Source organism: Poecilia formosa, unplaced genomic scaffold (assembly GCF_000485575.1).
Source record: "Poecilia formosa unplaced genomic scaffold, Poecilia_formosa-5.1.2 Scaffold24, whole genome shotgun sequence".
Classification (NCBI taxonomy): domain Eukaryota; kingdom Metazoa; phylum Chordata; class Actinopteri; order Cyprinodontiformes; family Poeciliidae; genus Poecilia; species Poecilia formosa.
This window is the reverse complement of record NW_006799963.1, coordinates 793,989-815,151: the sequence shown is the minus strand read 5'-3', so window position 1 is coordinate 815,151 and position 21,163 is coordinate 793,989. Positions and strand designations below refer to the sequence as shown.

The 21,163-nt window shown below is 41.4% G+C and overlaps 2 protein-coding genes across 2 annotated transcripts; one reads left to right on the top strand and one right to left on the bottom strand.

Annotated features, from left to right (window-relative positions):
- nanog (nanog homeobox) lies at positions 1-3,213 on the bottom strand. The gene is made up of 4 exons (XM_007547945.2): positions 2,672-3,213; positions 1,710-2,086; positions 1,486-1,629; positions 1-1,208 (listed from the first exon to the last, which is right to left on the bottom strand). Exons 1-4 carry the CDS (start codon positions 3,048-3,050, stop codon positions 861-863), a joined length of 1,248 nt encoding a protein of 415 aa, XP_007548007.1. The 5' UTR covers positions 3,051-3,213; the 3' UTR covers positions 1-860.
- Positions 3,214-6,498: 3,285 nt separating this feature from the next.
- Positions 6,499-17,925, top strand: ipo4 (importin 4). The gene is made up of 30 exons (XM_007547946.2): positions 6,499-6,859; positions 7,150-7,236; positions 7,685-7,764; positions 7,860-7,901; positions 7,989-8,118; positions 8,248-8,427; positions 8,983-9,048; positions 9,157-9,258; positions 9,353-9,436; positions 9,542-9,697; positions 9,796-9,849; positions 9,943-10,052; positions 10,133-10,241; positions 10,975-11,104; positions 11,282-11,395; positions 11,501-11,614; positions 11,723-11,846; positions 12,024-12,135; positions 12,219-12,352; positions 12,436-12,513; positions 12,620-12,677; positions 13,942-14,047; positions 14,147-14,340; positions 14,438-14,488; positions 14,638-14,763; positions 15,554-15,780; positions 15,873-16,005; positions 16,099-16,203; positions 16,997-17,066; positions 17,251-17,925. Exons 1-30 carry the CDS (start codon positions 6,794-6,796, stop codon positions 17,379-17,381), a joined length of 3,273 nt encoding a protein of 1,090 aa, XP_007548008.1. The 5' UTR covers positions 6,499-6,793; the 3' UTR covers positions 17,382-17,925.
- Positions 17,926-21,163: the final 3,238 nt, after the last annotated feature.

The following is a 21,163-nucleotide window of genomic DNA, read 5'->3' as shown; positions in this document are numbered from 1 at the left end:
TAGAACTTGTAAATTGAAAATGTATTTCTTTATAAAGAAAAAAATGGCATTACATAATTGTGCATTTCAAGCATGTTACTTTGCACCACAGTGAAGCTTTTGTTTAATCCAAACTGGAAGCATCTGCTGTGTCGAAGCATTCAGAACATACATAATAGTGGTATGTAAAAATCAAATAAAGAAAAAAAAGAATAGTACATTGAAAAAAGATACAGAACAATGCATTCTGTGAAAAAAAAAAATCACATTGCACCACAAAATAAGGTGAGCAACAAACAAGTGACAATTTTGATAATTTCTTCTGGAAGGTGAAGTGAATTCAAACTCCATATGAATGCAAAGCTGTAAAACTACACGCAGGTAGCCAGCATCATTCTGATCTACAAAATCCAGAGTAAAAAAAAATGCTAATTTTTCAAAGCTTTAATCTTCAACAGATAAATGATCAAAATCAGTTTGTCTCCAGCACCATCTAAAAGATTTTAAACAGTAGAAAACAGATTATGGAAACATAGCCATGCATTAACACAAAAATGAACAAGACAACACAACAAGACTTGTAAATTGAGCCTGCATTTCTGTTTTAAAACATGCTATTACATAATTGTGCATATCAAGCATGTTACATTGCACCACAGTGAAGTTTTTGCTTAAAGTGACGAAGCATTCAGAACACACGTAATAGTAGTATATAAAAATGAAATAAAGAAGAAAAAAAAAAATAGTACATTGAAAAAGACACAGAACAATGCATTCTGCTTAAAAATCACATTTCACTACAAAATGAGGTGAGCATCTTTGAAAATCATTATCAACACCTCAGTGAAATCACTAATGGTTTCCATAACTACCCGCACCCGCTACTGGCTTCCATTATGCATTACAGGTGGGTTTAGGGGGCTGTTTACAGGCTCCCCCTCCTTGTTTTCAAAATGTGCAGCATGCATGTAGTTATTTGGGTTGAAGGTGTTGCAGCTGTAATCAAAGGGGCCACCCCCTTGTGGTACGGACCATCTACCATCATCGGCCTGGTTTGGCACAGTGGCCTGCGACGCATTATTGGGCCACGGTGGAAAACCGGAGGATCCAGCTGTGCCGCCCACAGCAGCAAGGTAGTAGGGCATATTTGGTGGGGGCTTCTTAAAAGCTGTCTCCATTGCATGCTGGTTGTAATTCTCCCTGAACTGGGGCAGACCATCTCCTTGAAACTGCAAAACAAACAAACAAACAAAAAAAAACAAACAAGGGACAAATTAGTAATCTGACTTTACAACCGGCATGCACCAAAAACATTTGGGTGGTATAGTGTTGCATCTCGCCTTTGAGGCCGTAACCACAGCTGTGGTTAGGCCTCCATTATGGATGCGTTTTTCTGTGTCCAGATCGCTGTTCCTCTGTTATCTCTTAACAGAAAACTCGTACTGGACACTTAACAGAAACAGAGTTCCTAGTGCACTCTTCTTGTAAAGCATCAAAGTCACTTACAGGTGGGATGTGTGGGGCCATGTTGGGCATTGCCGGTCTGTGAGCGGAAGCGTCCTTGTGGACGGCATAACGCTCTGATACCCAGCTGGTATCTTTCTGATGCCTCCTGAGCTTCATCCTCCGGTTCTGGAACCAGGTCTTCACCTACAAACCGAGATCACAACCGTTACAAAGTGTGCCAAACGACGCCATCCTGTGCCCATCATTCATTGATCATGTCTCACCTGTTTATAGCTCAGTCCAGTCATGTCTGCCAGGTTCTTCATCTCAGCTGGAGTGAGGTAGCGCTGAACACTGAAGCGCTGGACGAGAGCATTCATCTGACTTTCTGTGAAGGCTGCCCGGACCTTCACTTTCGGATTATCTGCAGGATTGGTGCAAGACGCCTTCGGGGAAGGCAGGGGTGCAGGGGCTGAGTTGTCGCTAGCCCCGTTCCCGAGTGTGGCTACGTTTCGGGAGTCCTCCATGAGAGAGCTGGAAACATCCTCACTGCCATCCACGGTTCTGATGACAGGCTCCTCCTTAGCAGCATTCTCGACCCAGGTAGTGGGGTCCACCTTAGGAAGACTTCCTTCGCGGCTGCTGACAGAGCTCCAAGAATCTAAATGAGAAAGAACTGGGTTATTAGTAAAAGAAATGTTAATACACCTATTGGTTCATAGTTTAGTGCACCGAGAACTAACTTGATGCTGTCCGTGTGACTCACCAAATAAACAACATCTAGATGGTAATCCTTATAACAATGTTAGACTCGCTCGCAGACTGAACAATAAAATGAATTTTGAAAAATATATACATTACACGTTGCTTCCTTTTTTTTTAAATAAAAAAACTTAAATTATTAAATCATTCAACTAGACATAGAAAATTGCAGATATTTTCATTTTTAACCTAAAATTGTCAATCATTTATTTATTTATTGAATTGTGGCTGTTCTGGCACTAAACAGACTCGATCGCTAGACGGCGCCACTTGGTGTTCCGCGTCCTGGGTGGCGCCCTATTTGGAGACCTCAAAACCAAGATGGAAACAAACTTCGCATCACCTTTAAAACTCGAGAAAGACATTTACACGTTTGTTGCAGGAAGCGTAAGTATTTGAACGGAATGCTGACATAAAGAAAAACTAACTAGAAGTGAAAAAAAAAAAGTTTAAAACTTGCCGTACATTTAAATGTACAACTTACCAGGTGAAGTGTGCGATTCAGAGTCGCTGACGGAGCCTTTCCTGGCACGGTTCACCTCACTCCCTCCGTCTCCATAGGCCTCCGCTTTGGGCTCTGCCTGGGTCCCACCGACGTACATGAGTTCGGAACTCTGATAATTTCCCGTTACGGTCTCTGGGTTGCACAGTGGGGACTCGTTCTCGCTCATAGTGGGAATGGGAGCGACGGCGGTGCAAAGGTTCTGCGGGGCCCCGTCGCTGTAGACCGGCTCCCCATTTTCGTCCCAGGCAGGCAGGTTTCCGTCGTTTTGCTCGGCTACGGACTGGTACACAAGGCTGTAGGCGTAGGTATGATAAGACGGGTTGTAATTGTAATTTACCTGCGTCTTCCATTCTGCCATTTTTCTTTCGGAAAATTGTGGGTCACGAGAAAAACAAGAAACAACTAAACGGCGGTCCTTTTACTTTGCGAGTAAATGAACGACACCGTAAAACATCGGGAAAACATCGCTCAGAGTCTGTTTATAGGGATGTGTGGGGGGTGTGAGGTCACAGGGGTAGGCGGGAACCTTCCTTCAACCAATCACATTTTTTTCCCCGTCGTCTCATTCAGGTTAAGCCTTTTTATTTGTTACTGCGCCTATTTGTTTTTAAATTCTCCCTTCATTGAACGCCCAGTTAAAATATTCAGAATAAAGTCTCAGTCGTTTGAAAATTAGTAATATTTTCCGAATAGCCTCACCTTTTGAAGCACAAATATCCTAAAGAAATGTACTTTTATTGTATTGATTTATTTATGCACTTGTATTTTATCTGATTTTATTCTTATTTTTGTGTGAAAATATTATTTGAAATACAAATACCACACTTTTGTGTGCCATTTAGTTGCAACAATTACATTCTTCTATGTGCAGTCTTCAATGAGCCCTTATACTTTTTGTCCAGAGCCTGATCAATTCAGTTGATTCTGTGTTATCACAGGACAAATTTCTAAAATGAATGGTATTAACCTGTATGCCAAATTTACTAAAACGTTAGTGTTATGAAATAGTGGACCACTCCCAATAAGAGGAAGAAACAACATTCAGTAAAACCTACAATTTTGACTACATAAAAGTAATCTACTTTTTTAGCATTTTTTGCACCAAGTGATACGTGAGAAACAAACAAATTACTGATTTGGCACACTATATTGTATGTGAAGCTTTCTAACACTTAGTTGTGAGTCTTTTTAACATCTTTGATCCATACTTCCTTATTTTCTTATTAGTTTTAGACTCAAATTAGAGAACTAAATCCATTATCCAAGATTTTATGTGATGGGCCTGCACAGAAGAAAATGGTGTGCTTTTATTTCTTTATTTCTTACAAATGAGATCCTGAAAGGTATATTATGCCTTTTTATTCAGACCTGTAACTCTAATTTTGACATGAAAATCTTGGAAGAAACCCTTTTGGAGGCAGCAAAATACTTGAAACCTGGTCTGGGATTCATCTTTTTAGCAGAACATAGACCCTAAACATACATTTAAATTGCTACTTTTTGATGGTTTATCACCTGAGTCTCAGTAAAATGCTCTTAGCTAGAAAGTGACAAAATATATATATAAAAAAAGGACGCGAATACTTTTGGAAGGCACTATAAATGAAGGCAAGAGAATTGTCTGCAGGTTTTTGTCCTCAACCATAAACCCGAGATGGACTCCTAAAATGGGTGAAGGGAGGCAAGACACTAAACTGCAGTTACAGTCCTGGACTTGAAATGCAAACTCCTGCCTCTTTGTCTCTGCAAGTCTATTCACAAAGATGACTCAGATTAGGCTGTCCATTACCTTCTAAGTGTTGTTTGTCCTCTGCCTTGACATGATAATGATTCAGTTAGTGATGAAATGATGTGAGAAGGCCTAATGGAGGACATTAGCATTTCTAACTTGATCTCTGGCAGGTCAGGGCGTGTTTTTCTGATGGTGTACAAGCCATGCACTCACAGAAGGGTCACCTGACAGTGGAGGTCTGTATGTGTGTGTGTGTGTGGGGGGGGGGCAGTCAATTGTGCGCAACAACAGCATTGGCATGTATGAGTGGATTACAGACTGGCTTTTGATGACTTGATGCACAGGTTTTGAATTTGAAAAGAGGGGTTCCAGGAAATGTTCCAGTCAAATGGGTAGAGTTTTACAGATGCACATTTGCATTGTTTTGTTGGACTTCGTTCATTTAGTCTCTGTGCTCCACCAGGTCCGTTTACCAGTTCCAGGACCTGACCAGAACCCCTAAGTGTAAATTACCTTGAGAAATAATGAGATTTGGTTATATATAAAAAACAGGCTTTAATGCCAAAAAATGATCAAATGTTATAAGCCATTCATGTCATACAAATGGAACAGACACAGAGTTACATTCACCATCCAGCGCCGGGGCCACAGTTAGCAAACCTTAGGGGTGACACCAAGTCAGGCAAAGATTGTAGCGCAAGTTTAGCTTTTTATTCTTCTCTGTAATCTGTACCCTCCCTCAAGGATAATCTAATCAGTTTGAGTCAGTTTCTGTATGACACACATCAACATGGTCATGTAAGCTGCAGCGTGTAAGCAGTTTTAGAGGCTAAAAGAGAAAGGAAAAGACAGAATCTACAACAGTTTTATCTACAGAACATGCATACATTTTTTTGTCTCTTCTTAAAATGAAGAAAGTAATAATTAAAGTAATTAAATGTGGTTTAATTTTTTTGTGTGTGTTCAAGCTGCACCATCAAAAATTACTAGTAAGTAGCAATTCTAGACTTTTCCAAGATTGGGGGGGAGGGTCTGGACCCCCCCGGTATTTACGCCTATGCCACCAACATGCTCACATGTTTTCCTAATATCGAGCAGGCATAGTCTGTGTGCCAGGAAACCAAGCACAAGCTGTACTTTTTCGAAAAAGAATGGGATCATACATCCAACCACAACTGTACCACAAGCTATTTAATGTCGTACAGAAAGTAGGCGATTTATCTTCAAAAGACTAAAAGAAATGTAACCGCATTTTAGTCCTGATTTATGTATGCATTTGTGTCTGCATTTGTAATTTTGACCCCATTTGGATTAAAGAAAGCTAAAGCCGCACAATGCAATTGTGAAATATTGGGATGATGGTATATGCACTGCAATTCACCCTCAATTTAACCAGTCTTTTCCTCTTTTTCCTTCCCTTAACTGGTTGGATGGACTTTAAAGGGGGGTGAAAGTCCATTGAACCAGTCAAATATTGTTATTCGTGATGGAATGCAATGCAGTAGAAATATAAAACCCTTCCAAAAGCCACATCCAAGCAGTTCTTTGCATTTTCACTGTTGAAGACCTTAATATTAGGATGATAACTGCAATTCAATATTTAGCTTTATAACATGAGTCAATTTATTTAGATGTCGAAAGTTTGTAAATGTGTGACTGGAACCTTATGTCCTATAAATTACTTTAAACTAATATTACTTCAAAACAAGCAAAGTACGGAAGGCATTAAAAGAGTTCAGTTTAAACACTCACACCTATGTCTGAAGCAGATTTGCTCATCTGCTTCAGACTATGAACGATGTTTAGAAACATGTTTATGGGACTTTTGACCATTATTTCGAACAGGTAAGTGTATTTAATAAAAAAAAGTATATCCCTGCAGTCACACTCTGACTGCAGGGATTCACTATTGAAGTTTCACATGGCACCAAAAGCTGATTTTTTTTTTTTTTTTTTTTTTTTTTTTGGGCTTCAGCTGTCCTCCTTTCCAGTTGTTGGCGCTGTTTATATTCATAAATCTTAAGAATGTGCATGTCCCTTTAATTCAGCTCACATGGAACTCCTGGCCGGTGTTCTGTCCCGCGTGCTTCTGGCTGTCCAAACGTTCCAGAGCGGATCTGACCGAGCCAGACTCCTACCTGTCATTGCTACTCGGCGACTCCTCACATTCAGACATACGCGGTTTTTTCAAGGCGTTTTCTCTAAAAAAACTCAGGAGTTAGCATTCCGACCAACAGCAAAAGACTTTGTTTACATGACTGAGGCCACACCGTGAAAGGACTGCTTACTCTTCAGTCTGTGTCACTGAGTGATATTTACACGTTAACGGTCGCCTAAAGAGCAAGTGGAGGTTCATCGCAACTATCAAGATGATAGAAGAGCTCGAGCAAATCCTGTTACAGCTGACACAGCCTGACAATGCCATTATACAGCAGGTAATAAGTGAAGCTAGCTCCTTTTTTTAGCTAGTGTCGAGGGAAAGCCAGATAACTGCTGTTAGCAGTTAGAAATAACAGCTCGGGAGTTAGTTAAGTTAGCTAAGTTAACGGTTGAAATCAAATGACAGTTTAACGGTCGAACGGTTTGCTTAGGTTCGGTCAAGATCTCCTGAGCAACCGCGTATTTATGTCCACTGTAAAGTTCGAGTAATGAACATATGCTGTTGTACTGTCAACCTAAGCAGTTTTTTTGACGACACCCCCAATTCCCCTCCCCTTTTTTTTAGGCCACAGTCCAGCTGAAGCAGGCTTTCAAAGACCCGGCTATAATACCAGCCCTTTGTGCTGTCATGAGTGGCTCCCAAAACCCTGAGGTTTGTTGAAGCAGTTACAGCACATGTTGCTATAGAAACGCCATTGTTCAGTAGGTGTTTGAAAAAAAAAAAAAAAAAAAAAAAAAAAAGCCTCTGTTCACTTGATGAAACTCCTCCTGTCTTTTGGCAGCTTAATTCATAAGCTTGATGTTTTATTTATTTATAGATTATATTTATTTTATTTTTATTTCTTTTTCCAATACTGCACTTGGTCAAGCTTCTTTTCATTTAATGCACAATTCAAGACCAAGACAACAATATTTGCACATAAAGCAGAAAAGTAAAAACATTTCTAGATGTCTTCATGGAGGTTGGAGATATACATAAACAAGGAGGTTTTTTTAAGCATATTCATAATTTAGATGATTATGGCTTGCAGCGATTAATACTATTGTTATTGTAAATTCAGCAACATCTATATGTTCTCTGATTTACTGCTTGCATGCAGATTCGCCAGTCAGCCGCAGTGATGCTGAGGTTAAGAGTGAAGAAACACTGGAATAAGATCAGCCCTAATGACAGAGAGAGGTCTGCTTCTTCTCTTTAATGAAATACTAGAGTTGTCCTACTAAAATCACCTTCACCCAGGCCTAGTTGTGACTCTGTTTACCTTTTTCTTCTAGCCTAAAAGCGGTGGTGCTCCAAGCCTTCTCCATGGAAGCAGAGTAAGCGCAGGACTAATCCACAGAAATAACACGTTAATGTGTCCTGCAGATTAACACCGTGTAATGTTCCATATTGATGCGTTGCAGACACAAGGTGCAGCACTCTGTCTCCCAACTTTGTGCAGTGATGGTCAAACATGAAACCCCAGACCGCTGGCCCGCTCTGCTGCAGCTCCTCAACCAGTCCACTAAGAGCGCCAATCCTCACGACAGAGGGGTACACTTAATGTTTCGCAGCTACAATTCATAAATTTTTTAAGACCTAATATTCTTAAGACCTCCTGCTATGTTGTTTACACATTGGTCTTGGTTTTAGTTGGTCATTTCAGCAGTGTTGTCCCGACAGGTTGGCCTCCTGCTGCTGAATAAAGTTATAGAGTCCAATCCTGAACCTTTCAAGCCTCACTTTTGCCAGCTGCTGCAGCTGTTCAGCACCGTGCTGCAGGACTACAACAACCCCACAGCACTCTACTACTGCATCCTCACCCTCACCGCCATTGTTGCGTACACCGGCACTGAAGAGATGGTGAGCGAGTTTAGCTCACCGTTTAGGCTCTCACGGCTAAACGGCGGTGGGACTCCCACTGACCCGCCATGAGAGGTGTCAGTGGGAGTCCAAACATAAAAGTTAAAACTTTTTCTGTTTCAGTGAGAGGTGGACAATATGGACTTAGAATATTATCACAATATTTTAAAATGTAGATAAACTTATGTGCTACAGTACTTCATTTTTAGGCAACTGCATGTCACAGATTTTATATGTTCTTGAAAAAAGTGTGATTTGTATCACTAGACTGCACGTAGTTTTCATTTAATTATATTATCAAATTTACTTATTGATGCTCTCGTGGAAAACACTAGGGAGAAAATATTAAAATGAACTTTTGGCCAATTTTTTAAAACATCAACTGAAATTTTTTGTAACGACAATCACTCAAAATTCTTGTCATGACAAGAAATCTTTCATAATGAATGATACGATAAAATGCCCATACCTAGTTTCAGTTATTATTATTATTTCTATGTTCTCCAGAGTTTATTTTTATTGCCTTATTTGACAGTTTACTTTACTGCTCTGCAGAAGGAAATGCGTGCCATCATTCCGAGTCTGATTCTTGCTCTAAAACACCTTATCAAGGCAGACGAGGCAAGTTCTTTTCAGAGCATTTCCTCTTTTGTTCAGATGTTGCTGGGTCAGTTTTGCCTGAGGAGACAGTGTTCTAACTTGTAGGCTTTGTGATGCTTGTGTGCTCAGAACCAAGCCATTGAAGCCATGGAGGTGTTAATTGAGCTCATGGAGATTGAAATGTCCATCATTGTCCCCCACATTGCAGACATCGTCCGCTTCTGCCTGGAGGTAAGATGCAAATGTGACCCTTTTTGAACTCCCGGATTATCTCCAAAAAGTAGTTTTAAACGATTCTGTATCTCAATGCGAGTTTGTGTTTTAGGTGGGCAGTGACACCACGCTGAGCGACTCTCTGCGAGTGAAAGCGCTCTCCTGCATCACCTTCCTCATCAAGCTGAAAAGTAATGTAGGTAGAAACGCCCCCCCACCACTGATAGCTTGCAGTTTATCCTCCCTATGACTAAGTAGTAACAAAAAGCAAAAATCTCCATGAATTCTTTGTTTCTTGCAGTCGGTGTTGAAGCTGAAGTTACTAAATCCCATCCTGCATAGCATTTTCCCCATTCTGACTGCAGCCCCCCCTCCTGGCGAGCAAGACCCAGAGGACGAAGAGGACGATGGCGGCGACCCCAACGACAGCGATAACCCCAAGCACGGCGCGGCTCAGGTGGAGATGAGGGATGTCAACATCACTTAGCGACTCAGGAAAAGCTTTTAATTTCATAAGTTTTTGTTTTCTTTTCTTTTCTTTTCTTTCCTTTTTAGATGATTGACACCATGGCACTCCACATGCCTCCAGACAAACTGTTTCATCAACTTGTACGTCATTCAGATGTTAATTATCAGCAGCTTATGCGCGCCGTTCCCCCTATATGAGCTTTCTAATGTGTTAACTGCGTCCTGTCCTTTTAGGTGCCCCTCACTCAGGCCTGCCTTAGCAGTGAGAACCCTTATCAAAAGAAGGGCGGTCTCATGTGTCTCGCTGTGCTGGCTGAGGGGTGTGCAGACTACATACGCTCCAAGTATGTTAGAAAAGGACAAATGGTTAAAATGCACAACTGATGTAAATGTGAGTCTGATGAAGTTTGTGTGTGCTTGGCAGGATGCTGCCATCGGTGCTGCAGACTGTCTGCCAGAGTCTGTCAGACAGCAATAGGGTGGTGCGCAGCGCCGCCCTTTTTGCTCTCGGACAGTTCTCTGAATATTTACAGGTGAGCGGTTTTAATCATGAATGTATGCAAAATGTACTTTTACAGAGGTTTAAAAACAAAGAAACATGAATCCTAACAAGAATGACCGGGAAATGGTCGCCTAATGATTGTCAAACAAATTTAAGAAAACTGATCAAAATGCAGTCGCAGCCATATTTTTAATATGTCTTAAAGCCAGTAATTTCTAAATTGCAGAAGAAATTGTGATTGGTTTACAATTAACACTTTAACAAACCCATTAGAAGCACCTTAAAACAAATTTCCAAATGTACAAGAGCTGTTAAAATCTCTAGGAAGCACTAAGCATTTTGTGGGTCAAAACTGCATATTATAATAGCATCTACTAGTCTCTGCATTGGGTTAAAAGGGAAATGGTGGAACTTCGCAACATTTTTCAAATTCAGATTTTGACCTACTCTGATGTATTCATTGGTAATATTTGAAGATGTGCTGCAAGTTTCTTTTTGGATGTCACAGCTAGTTGTTAAAGCTTCTGTGTTGTCCTGATTTGGGCTGAAAAATATTGTCTTCAGGTCCTGATTCAGTATCTCAAATACAGTTAAAAAGAGCCTTTTTAATTCACAATAACTGAAAACTATTGTCATACCTCCAGAAGAAGCTCCACTATTATTGCCATGTTTAATTGTTTCTGAACCAAATTGCTTGCTAGTACGCTAACACACCTCATCTGAATATAATTGGCTGTATTTGTTTTTCATTCTGGACCTTTCAGCCCGAAGTGAGTAAGTACTGTGCAGAGTTGATGCCTTTGCTGCTGGGATACCTCACCTCCCTGAACGAAGCCAAGATCGGCCACGTCACAAAGGCATTTTTTGCTCTGGAAAACTTTATGGAGAACCTGGGTAAGAAAGGTTAAAGGTTAACTCACTAACTATAAAGCTGATCTCTCTAATCCAGCCTTAAATAATCAGCATTTTTGACAGAACTCAAATTTGATTTTGACATTTTCTGTTTTAAAGTTTCCTGACAGAATAATTTCTTAACTGGAATCTTTATGTACTTTATTTTTCTTTAAACAGGATCAGACATTGAGCCCTACCTCCCCACCCTGATGGAGACCATGTTATCTGCCCTCAGGAATGCAGAAAACATGAAGATCAAAGAGCTGGCCGTGTCGGCCATTGGTGCTATCGGTGAGGATTTAGTCAGAGTCAAGCTTTTTGAAAGCAACCAGAAAGCGCTTATAAAAAACAGATCGATGTTTTCTTCTTTTTCATTATCGTCTTTTATGTTCTCAGCTAACGCAGCCAAGGAGTTGCTGGTTCCCTATTTCCCTCCAGTGATCGAAAGCCTGAAAGGTTTTCTCACCGCCACCACAGAGGAGATGAGGCCTCTGCAAAATCAGTCCCTCGGTAAATCAGCCACATTTTCTTTAATTCAGTTCTCAGTCCGAAACTGATGACGACAAACTCGTTGTCCTGGTTGTATCGACGACAATCTCGACTTGTTCCTGTTTCCAGACACTCTAGCTGTACTGGCCCGCATGATCGGCAAGGAAGTCTTCAGTCCTCTCGCTGCAGAATGTATTCAGCTCGGCCTCAACCTCACCGACACCATCGACGATCCTGACCTGCGACGATGCACGTATGTCTTTTTTTTTTTTTTTTTCCCCTGCTATTAAGCCACACCAAAACGCCGCATGCATAAAATAAACCAAATTCACTCTTTGGTTTTGCTTGAACTCCAAAAACCTAAAATCCGAGGGAACAGTTTTTGTGCTGAAAGTGTTTCTCTAAGAGTTTCCTCCGTCTTTACAATCAGGTACAGTCTGTATTCAGCTGTGTCCACCGTCTCGCCCGAAAGTCTGATTCCCCACCTCACTGCCATAACAACTGTGATGCAGCTCGCTCTGAAGTCTAATGAAGGCATCACGGTACAAAGTGTTCACACACAGACACACCCATCCCTCCGCGGGTATTCTCTGAACTGAAATCCACTCTGAAAACTGATTTCTAGGCCCACCTCGACGAAGACAAGACCTTCGTCCTGCTCGACGACGACGACGATGATAACGGCAACAACGCGGGAGGAAAAACTGAAGAGGACTTTTTGGAAGACGACTCGGAGGCAGACATCCACGAGGTCGCAGGGTGGGTTCTGCCACATAATCACCGCCACATCTGCTGGTCAGAAACGGATCGTCGTCATCCTGCTTTTGTTTCACGTGTCGCAGGTTCAGCGTGGAAAACGCCTACATTGATGAGAAAGAGGATGCCTGTGAAGCTCTGGGAGAGATCGCCTTAAGCACCGGGTAACACGTTTTCACTTTCTGCTGCTTTGGATATTTCGTTTTATGTTTTTTCCCAGAACTTGCTTGTGGAATTTTCACCTGTTGTTGCTCTGGGTTGTCATCGCAGAGTCGCCTTCCAGCCTTTCCTGGAGTCCAGCTTCCAGCAGGTGTTTGAGATGAGAGATGTAAGTCACCCTGGATGTTCGGTCAGCCGGGTCACAATGTCTGTGACCGGTTCCATTCAGTTCACTGGTTTACGGTTCTGGTGCAGCTTATAACCTTTTTAAACTTTAATTCATGGTTAGAAAAAAAAAATGTCTCAAACTAATCTATTCTTTAAAGTTGTGTTGATTTCTGTAATCCACACACTAGTTTTCTGTATTATGCAATTTATTTACAGGGTGTCATTACGTCCTTAAAATGTCTTAAATTTAAGTAAAAAGTAGTTTGGCATTTAATATGTTATTTAATCTTGCATATTCCAAGTGGGTGTTTTTTTTTCTCGTGAAACTTTTCTGCCAGGTAAGTTTGAGTGATGCTCAGACGTCTTTATTTTGTTTTGTGCCTCTATACCGTTGAGGCTACCACTGACTAGTTGCTAATATACCGTGGCTAGCTAGCTTACCTGTGCATCCATAATAGGTAAGTGCACATTTATCGCCAGCTGGCTGGACATTGATTGCACGTTTCTGTGGATGTTTTGAATTTAATTGATTATGGTCTTAAAAAGTCTTAAATTTTACTTGGTGAAACCTGCAGGAACTCTGAGGGTTAATTCAGATTATTTTATTCATAATTACTCCAGTAGTATTACTACATGCTAAAAAAAAGAAAAGATCACCTTTTAAATTAATTCTTATACTGTAAAAAATTCAACATGAAGAAATGCCTTTATTAAACTTTCTGCAATAATTTTTATGTTGCTCTTTTGGTAATAGCCTTTTTTTTTAGCTGTATACTTTAGTTTATTATTCTGTTGGAAGAGCCACTAATGACCCAGTTTAGGTCATCATTTACTAATTAGATGTTCATAGAAACCTTTTTCAGCTTAAGAACTATGAGATGTAAATAAAATCTGTTACATCTTTAAAGCAGTAGTTTGGGATACAGTTGTGATTTAGCTAAGAACAATTTAAAAATGGGATTTAGCTTGTCTCGCTAGCTGCAAACGCAGCCAGCGTTGTTACAGTTGTCCCCTTCCTTTGTCTGCTGCCTACTGTTTAGCTTTGTGCATAACTGCAAAACCTTAGTGGCAGAAAGATGATATATAATGAGTGTGTTATCGACCACCCGCTCAGCGGTATTGATTCTACAGTTACAGCGGCAGAAAGCGAACAGCCCACATTTGCTGCCGCAGGAAACTCCAGCAGTACTTTTTCTAATGTGTGCCTTGTGTTTTCATGGCAGGGATTTGCTCTGAACAGCACTAATAATTTGTTCCCTCCACAGTTCCCCCATGAGGACGTCCGCAGGGCAGCACTGGGCGCTCTGGGTCAGTTCTGTCAGGCTCAGCACAAAGTCTGGACTGAGAATCGCACTGAGTCCAACCACCAGGGTAAAAGAGGATATTATTAAATGAATAATTCGTAATTAATAGCCAGCGACATTAAAAACATGCTCTCCTTCTTTCCCTCCCGACTCTCGGGCTCATCAGCCCTGCTGAAGTTGCTGGACGTGGTTCTCCTGTGCTTCGTGGAGACGGTGAGGATGGACCGGGAGCGGCCTGTCGTCATGGGCGTCCTGGAAGCCATGAACGCTGTGATCAAGTCCTGCAAGGAGGAAGTGTTCAGAAACCCTTCACACCTCAAGGAGATCAGCAACGTCATCCGTGATGTGCTGAAGAAAAAGGTGGGGGGTGGGGGGGATGGAACAGGAGGGCTGGAGTAAGTTTCGATGTTGAAGAATTACAAGAGTAAATGTTTTTTTCTCTTCATTTCTTCATTAGACTGCTTGCCAAGACAGCAGCGCCGATGAGGTCGATGATGAAGAACAACAGGTACTTCAACTATCAATGTTCCACTCTGTAGATTTAAATAGTTGAAAAATACCTCGGTTTTTGTGCATCATTTATTTCACATAAAGTACAAATGTTTGTCCACCAAAGGAGGTGGTATTTATTGCGTTCTTTCTGCGTTTTTGTGTCAGGCAGAGTTTGACGCTATGCTGCAGGAGCTTGCAGGAGAAGGGATCCCCCTGGTGGCCGCCAGCGTTCCCGCAGACAAGTTTGCTCCTTACCTGAACGATCTACTGCCTCTCATCATGAGCAAAGCTGTAAGTCTAAGAACGCTGATGCAGATGTGGATGCTAGGCTGGAGTTAGGCTGATGTGAACTTAAATCTGTCTCTTTCTACGTCACACTGCATGTTGTCTTTTGGAATTACTGGTGATGAAGATTTAATATGGGCAAAACGTGGTTTTCTTATTATTGACTCCTTACATGATGGATGGATAAATCCATCAATGCAGAGACAAATAGATTAATCAGCCTTTATGGAATACAGTAAAGGATAAAAATATGGAAATGCAATATATATATTTTAATACTTTCTGTTTTTTATGCTTTTTCAGATCTCTAAAAAAATTCTTAAATCAGGGTTCACAGAGGTGCTTGAAATCCTTGAAAATGCTTGAATTTCTATTAGGTGTTCTCAAGGGTTAGAAAGTGTTTTAGTTCTGTTTAAAGTGCTTAAAATTCAAACTGCTGTTTTATAGTAAAGTGATTAAAAGCCTAAATTTTATTTACAGTTGAAACCAGATATTTTCATACACCTAATGAAGAAACAGAGACACATTTATTCTTTTACCGTCTGATGTTAAATCTTATCAGATTTAAAATAATAGCAAATTGAGAAGGTCTTTTTTTAGTTCTGATGTTCTGATGTTCTGATGATGGAAAGGTTTGAAAACTAATCTTGAAAACTATTGAAAAGGGCTTGAATTTTGTTGGGGAAAAGTGTACGAACCCTGTTCAATTCCAAACTGTTACTGTTGCTTTGTATAAAAAAAAAGAAAAGTTTCTTCATATTTTGATGTTGTTTTTTTTTCCCCACTTTCTCAAAAGAAATCGTCCTGCACGGTAGCCGATCGCTCCTTTTCCGTGGGGACGATCGGAGAAATCCTCCACGCTCTGGTGAGTGTGTCAGGAGGCCGGGGGGTGGCGGGCCGACTGTCCAATCGCCTGCTTCCCGTTCTGGTCGCCGGAGTGAAGGACAGCGACGCCGAGGTCCGCAACAACAGCGTGTTCGGGCTGGGGTGCCTGGCTCAAGCAGCCGGACCGCTCGTCGTGTCGTATCCTTTTAATCTGCCCGTGTTTCCGTGACCCGTGGGTTCCGCTCGCCGTACGCACGCTCCGAGTCGATCCTTAACGAAACGCCACGCAGAGACTATCCCATGATGCTGTCCGTGTTTTCAAACATGCTGGGAAAGGAGTCCGACCTCAGAGTAATCGACAACCTGTGTGCCGCCCTCTGCAGAATGATCATGAGCAACGTGGACGCCGTCCCTCTGGAGCAGGTTGGTTCCACTTTAACGAGCCTTGCTTCACATTCATGCAGAAAATTAGCCAAATAAAAAAACTGCCCATAATATGAGTGTTTTTAATTATAGGTCGTAACTGCTCTGGCGACACATCTTCCACTTAAAGAAGATCAGGAGGAGAACCAGACGGTGTTTAACTGCCTGACGATGCTCTACAAACACAATCCTGTCCTGGTACGGTAGAAACCCACTTCCAGTTCAACGCTCCTGCTCCAGACTGGAAAATAGTTCACACCTGCTTCTGTTTTTGTCAAAGCAGGGCATACAGTCACTGTAAAAATCCCTCTTTTTATTTTAAGACCTCTTAAAAACAATCTAAAACCATGTAAAAAAAAAAAATAATGAAACTGTACAGAAGGAACACTCCGTTTCAGACGTTTTTCAGCAGTGATGACCTGAAGTCATCTCCTCTAATGTTTGCGCTCTGTACTGTAAAAAATTAAACCTTTCCAAGTGTTTTTGGTCTATTTTCTACTGCAAATATTTTTGAAATAAGACAAAACTAATTGACAAGGAACTTTTCAGCAAGCTTGTTTGAAGTCAATAATTCTGTTATGTTAATGAAATGGTACGAGTAATAATTTCACTTAAAACTTGGGCAAAACGTCCTGGTATAAGTTAAAAAAAATCTGCCAGTTGAACTAGTACTTTTTCATCAGTGTGAAGGAATTATTTATTTAAAACAAGCTCATCTATCTCGCTGAAAAGTTACCTGTTAGTTTTGTCTTTATTTCAAGAGTACTAAAATATTTGCACTAGAAACTGGACCAAACATACTTTTCAGTGTATTTTACAGCTCTGAAACAGACACTCGACAACCTTTATGGCCGTTTCGTCTTTTATTATATTTATTAAATATATGTTAAACATAGAACATGTAAAAACCTCATAAATGCAGCGCAAGACAACGTTTGTGTTTAGATTCCAAAGGTTCAGGCAGCTCTGTTCCTCTTCTTCTCTTGTTTAGGTGGTGAAGTTAATCAAGCCCATCGTTGCCGCTTCCAGTCACGTTGTTGGCCACAAGGATGTTGATAAAGGTGAGCCTCATTTATCTGTGATCTCGGCCATCGATGAACGTTTGAAAATGTGGGGTGCTGCAGTTGGGATTCAGAGCCGCCGACTGTGCAGAGCTCTTCAGCATTCAGTTCAGTTGCACTAATCTGTCTTCAATGATTAGCTGTCCACACCGAGTCTTAGTCTGTCTCTCATCCTCTTCCCCAGAAACCCAGAGCACCGTGGTTTCTCTGATGAGAGAATTGGCCCAGAAGCATGGCGCAGAGTTCCAAGCAGCGGCAGCCTCCCTTCCGGCAGAGCAACAAGCCAAACTCGGCGCTGCCGTCACCTCCTCGTAGCCCGAACGCGTTCTTCGTCTTCCCTTCAAACAGTAAAACACTTTGACAGGACAACGGACGTTGCACTGTAGGAGGGGAAGGGGATGTTTGTCTGTTTGACATAAATATAGCACTTCAGCCACTCTACTAGTTTTACTGCATTCATAAGTTCTTGGTCTAATTTATTTACATCCCAGTCTCTTTGTGTTAAACATTTCAAAGTTCATTCGGTACTTAGAAGTTCTGTTTTAACATTCTCTTTGAGCTCTGGTTTTTGCTGATCTTGTAAAATTATAATTTTCACTCAAACAACGACAAGGTTTACAATTTCCCCCGACTTGTCTGAGGTAAGGAGTTTCGATTGATGGTTAATTTCCTGATAAGTTCACCTAATTTCTGTTCTGAACTCATTTAAGTGCCTGTTTTTCTTCATTATCTTATGCAAAGTAGAGACTATTTAACTTGTAAAGTCAATTTTCACTGCCCCATACTGAGATCTCTTTGTAGTTTTACACCATTAGTGGTCTAAGACCACCTCACAAGCTAGAATTCATTAAAAAAAAAATAATTAAAACAAATCTTACTGTTTTCTGATTTAAACAGTTATTATTGCCCAGTAAGTAATCCTGTCAGTATATGCTGCACAACTCCCATCTTATGGTCGTACGTGTTGCGGAAAGTATAAAACAAAACAGTTGCACAAAAGCTACCTTATTGCAATTTTCATATCTGGTTAACTTTGTAGTTATGTGATGTTTAAAATTGAAAATGCATTTGAAAAAAAACAAAAAACAAAAAAAAAACACAAAAAACCGAATGTTTCCAACATGTCAACTCTGATTTTGTTAATAAATCTACACCTTGTTGATTCGTGTTTTTTTTTTTTTTTTTTTTTGTATGGTAGTTATCCTGTCATGCATCAGATGTCTCGTTGATCCTCAGCCTCGGTATTCCCAGGCTGACGTTTTTCCAGGCCTAACGTCATTGTCATCTCCACAGGCTTCAATTTGTTCTTCCCTAGAACGAAAAGACATCGTTACATTAAGGCCGTTGTAGATGGGAGACAAAAAAGTAAATTGCCGCCAAAAAAATCTCAGAAAGTTTCTAAGAAAAAAAAGGAGGAAATTTCAGAGTTTGAACATTTGCTGGAATAACCTGACCTTCTGAAGCTCAGAAAAGTTCCAAAAGTCAAAAAAATCTTGACTTTTGAAGTTTTTTTTCTACAATGTTTATCATATCGTCTTCAATGGCCCTGTAAGCCATTGTACACCTCTGTACAGTCACTTGTAAATGGTCTCAGACTTAGTGATGTTACAACCATATACTTACTAGTGCTTTGTTATGAAAAGGAAAGAAAATAAAGCATAGTTTTCAGACTAGGACCACCATTTAGCATATCTGTTTACGGCTGAATTTTTGTCCACTCAGGCTTGCTGAGTATCAGTGAGCAGTTTTCTTTATTTTTCAACTAGAGAAAATGGATATACATGTGGTGTTCCAAGTCTTCCAGTGATTAGAGGTTTGGTATGATCTTTCTTCACTCTACAAGATTTTAGCACACCAATGTGATCTGTATCAGTCTGAGCTTTCTGCTATTTGAGTGGCTGTGTGAGTTCTGGAGCGTGGAGGATTTAATTTCTCACCCTCTTTGAAATATGTAAAATCTAAATGTCTACACAGAGGAGCTGCGTCCAAACCTGGATCTCCCTGCTTCCAGGGCTGAATGTCCATCCCTGTCCGGCAGAAGGAGCGGTCAGTGTGGGCTTCTGTGCTGTACAGAACCTCCTGGAGTTGCTTATCTCCTGGCTTTTTGGCTTTCACTCGCACCTAAAGCAACATAAAACCACACCACCATGACTTCGCTTTTCTGCTTTCGCCCAATCTTCACGCGCTTTCCCAATAGCTGATCAGATACCTCCAGGATGGTAGTTTCCTTCTCCTTCAGCTTCCCTGCCTTGTTCTTCACCTGTGTCTTCTTGGTGTCGACCCACACCACCCTCTCCTTCACGTCTGACCTAGACACGTAAACCAGATGTTTGATAATGTACCCTCTACTTTTAGTTAACCCTAAAAAGGACCAAACTCTAGGTATTGTCGACTAGAGTTTAGATCGGGTCTAAAAAATCCAGTCCAAGCCAATAGAATCAGACACAACGTCCATCAAGCAAATCATTTCGGCCCTAATTTTGAGTCGACTCACTCTTGGATGCCCAGATCAGCCAGCGTGGTGTCCAGGAAGGGAAAGGCTTGGTGAGAACCATCCGCCTGCAGCTCGATGGGCAGCGCCACCGACATGGGGATGTCCTGCTCCACCTCCACGCGCACCATCACACTTTGCGGCTCGCGGAGCTTCCTGCCCGTCGGCTCGGCCTCTCCCTCCCCCAAGGAGGCCTGCTTTTTGTCTGCCGCCAGCTTGAATCGATGTCCCGTTCCACCACCGACGACAACACCGCGCCCTCTTTGTTGCGGAAGTGTTATCAGTGTGACCGATGCACCCTATCTGCTGCCCCTGTCTCCAGCTGTTCTTTATTAATTCCGGCCTGCGCTGATGCAGATACTAGCCGGGTGACGATTCCGAGATGTGGAGATGCACGCAGACCCGAGCTTTGCCCCTCCAGGCTGATATAAGCAGCCAGTGGGAAATGTGTGCTATGTTTCGCCCAGGTGTCAGGTTTATTAACCCGTCACAGAGCTGACTGACAGATGGTCGGGAGTTTGCGTTTGCATTGTCACCGATACAGTCAGGAGAGGAGTCGCAGAGGGTTATTCTCAGCTCAGCATACAGGAAGCATGTGCCTTTTGTGTCTTCAGTCACGGTGTAAACGCTCGGAGCTGAGTGATTCATGTGTTTTGGATGAACATGTAAGGTGACAAGAAGCATTAAAATGCCAACATCTGACCTCAGGTTCATTGTGGATGACAGATTTATGACGGCGTGTAATGAAAAGATGCCAGCCGCCTCATCTCGTCCTCTGCTCTTTGAATGTGAGGTTGGTGTGTGAGCCTCTTACAGCACCGTCACATTCTCCACAACACGATTTTGTTTGTCCCAGACCTCTGCTATAAGATGAATACATATGTTTTTTTTGTATTTTTGGTCTATTTTCAAGTGCAAGTATCTGAGTACACTTGAATTAAGGATAAACTAACTTACGACTTTTCAGCACTATATAAAAGTTTGTTTTAAATCGATTCCATATTATTGATATAAAAAAGTAGTAGTTCCACTATCAGATTATTTCACTTATTACATGGGGGAAAATGGAAGTAGACATTTTGTTCTATTTCATTTAATTTTTCAATAACAGTCTGTAAAATATTTAAATGAGATTCCACACCAGGAACCCTGGAGCTCGGTATGTTGGATTTCCATGAGCAACAGCAAATAACCCTGACACACCAACACCAGTTTTCCCACCTGCACCCCTATAACCGGCCTGCGACCCTGCCCTCCCACGACCTCGTTAATGCTCCCATTTTCATTCATGGCTTTTCCACAAGCCAGTAATCTAACTGATTTACAAAACAAAAGCCATGTGGTGCCTGTGCTTTTGCATCTGAACGTGCTGTAAAAGTAGGGAGGGAGAACTGCTGCCTGCTGTTAACAAAACTATTCAAACGCTTCGTCATTCCAGAGAGATGATGCAAGTGAGGATTTCTGCTCTCCGACCTCAGCTCAGGCTTCAGCCACACCAAGGTGCCACACAAATAGTGTTGCTGCCCAGTTTATTTACAATGCAAACACTTCGTTCAGGCGTGATGTCATATTTCCACCATTATTAATTATTGTGCTTCTACCCAGT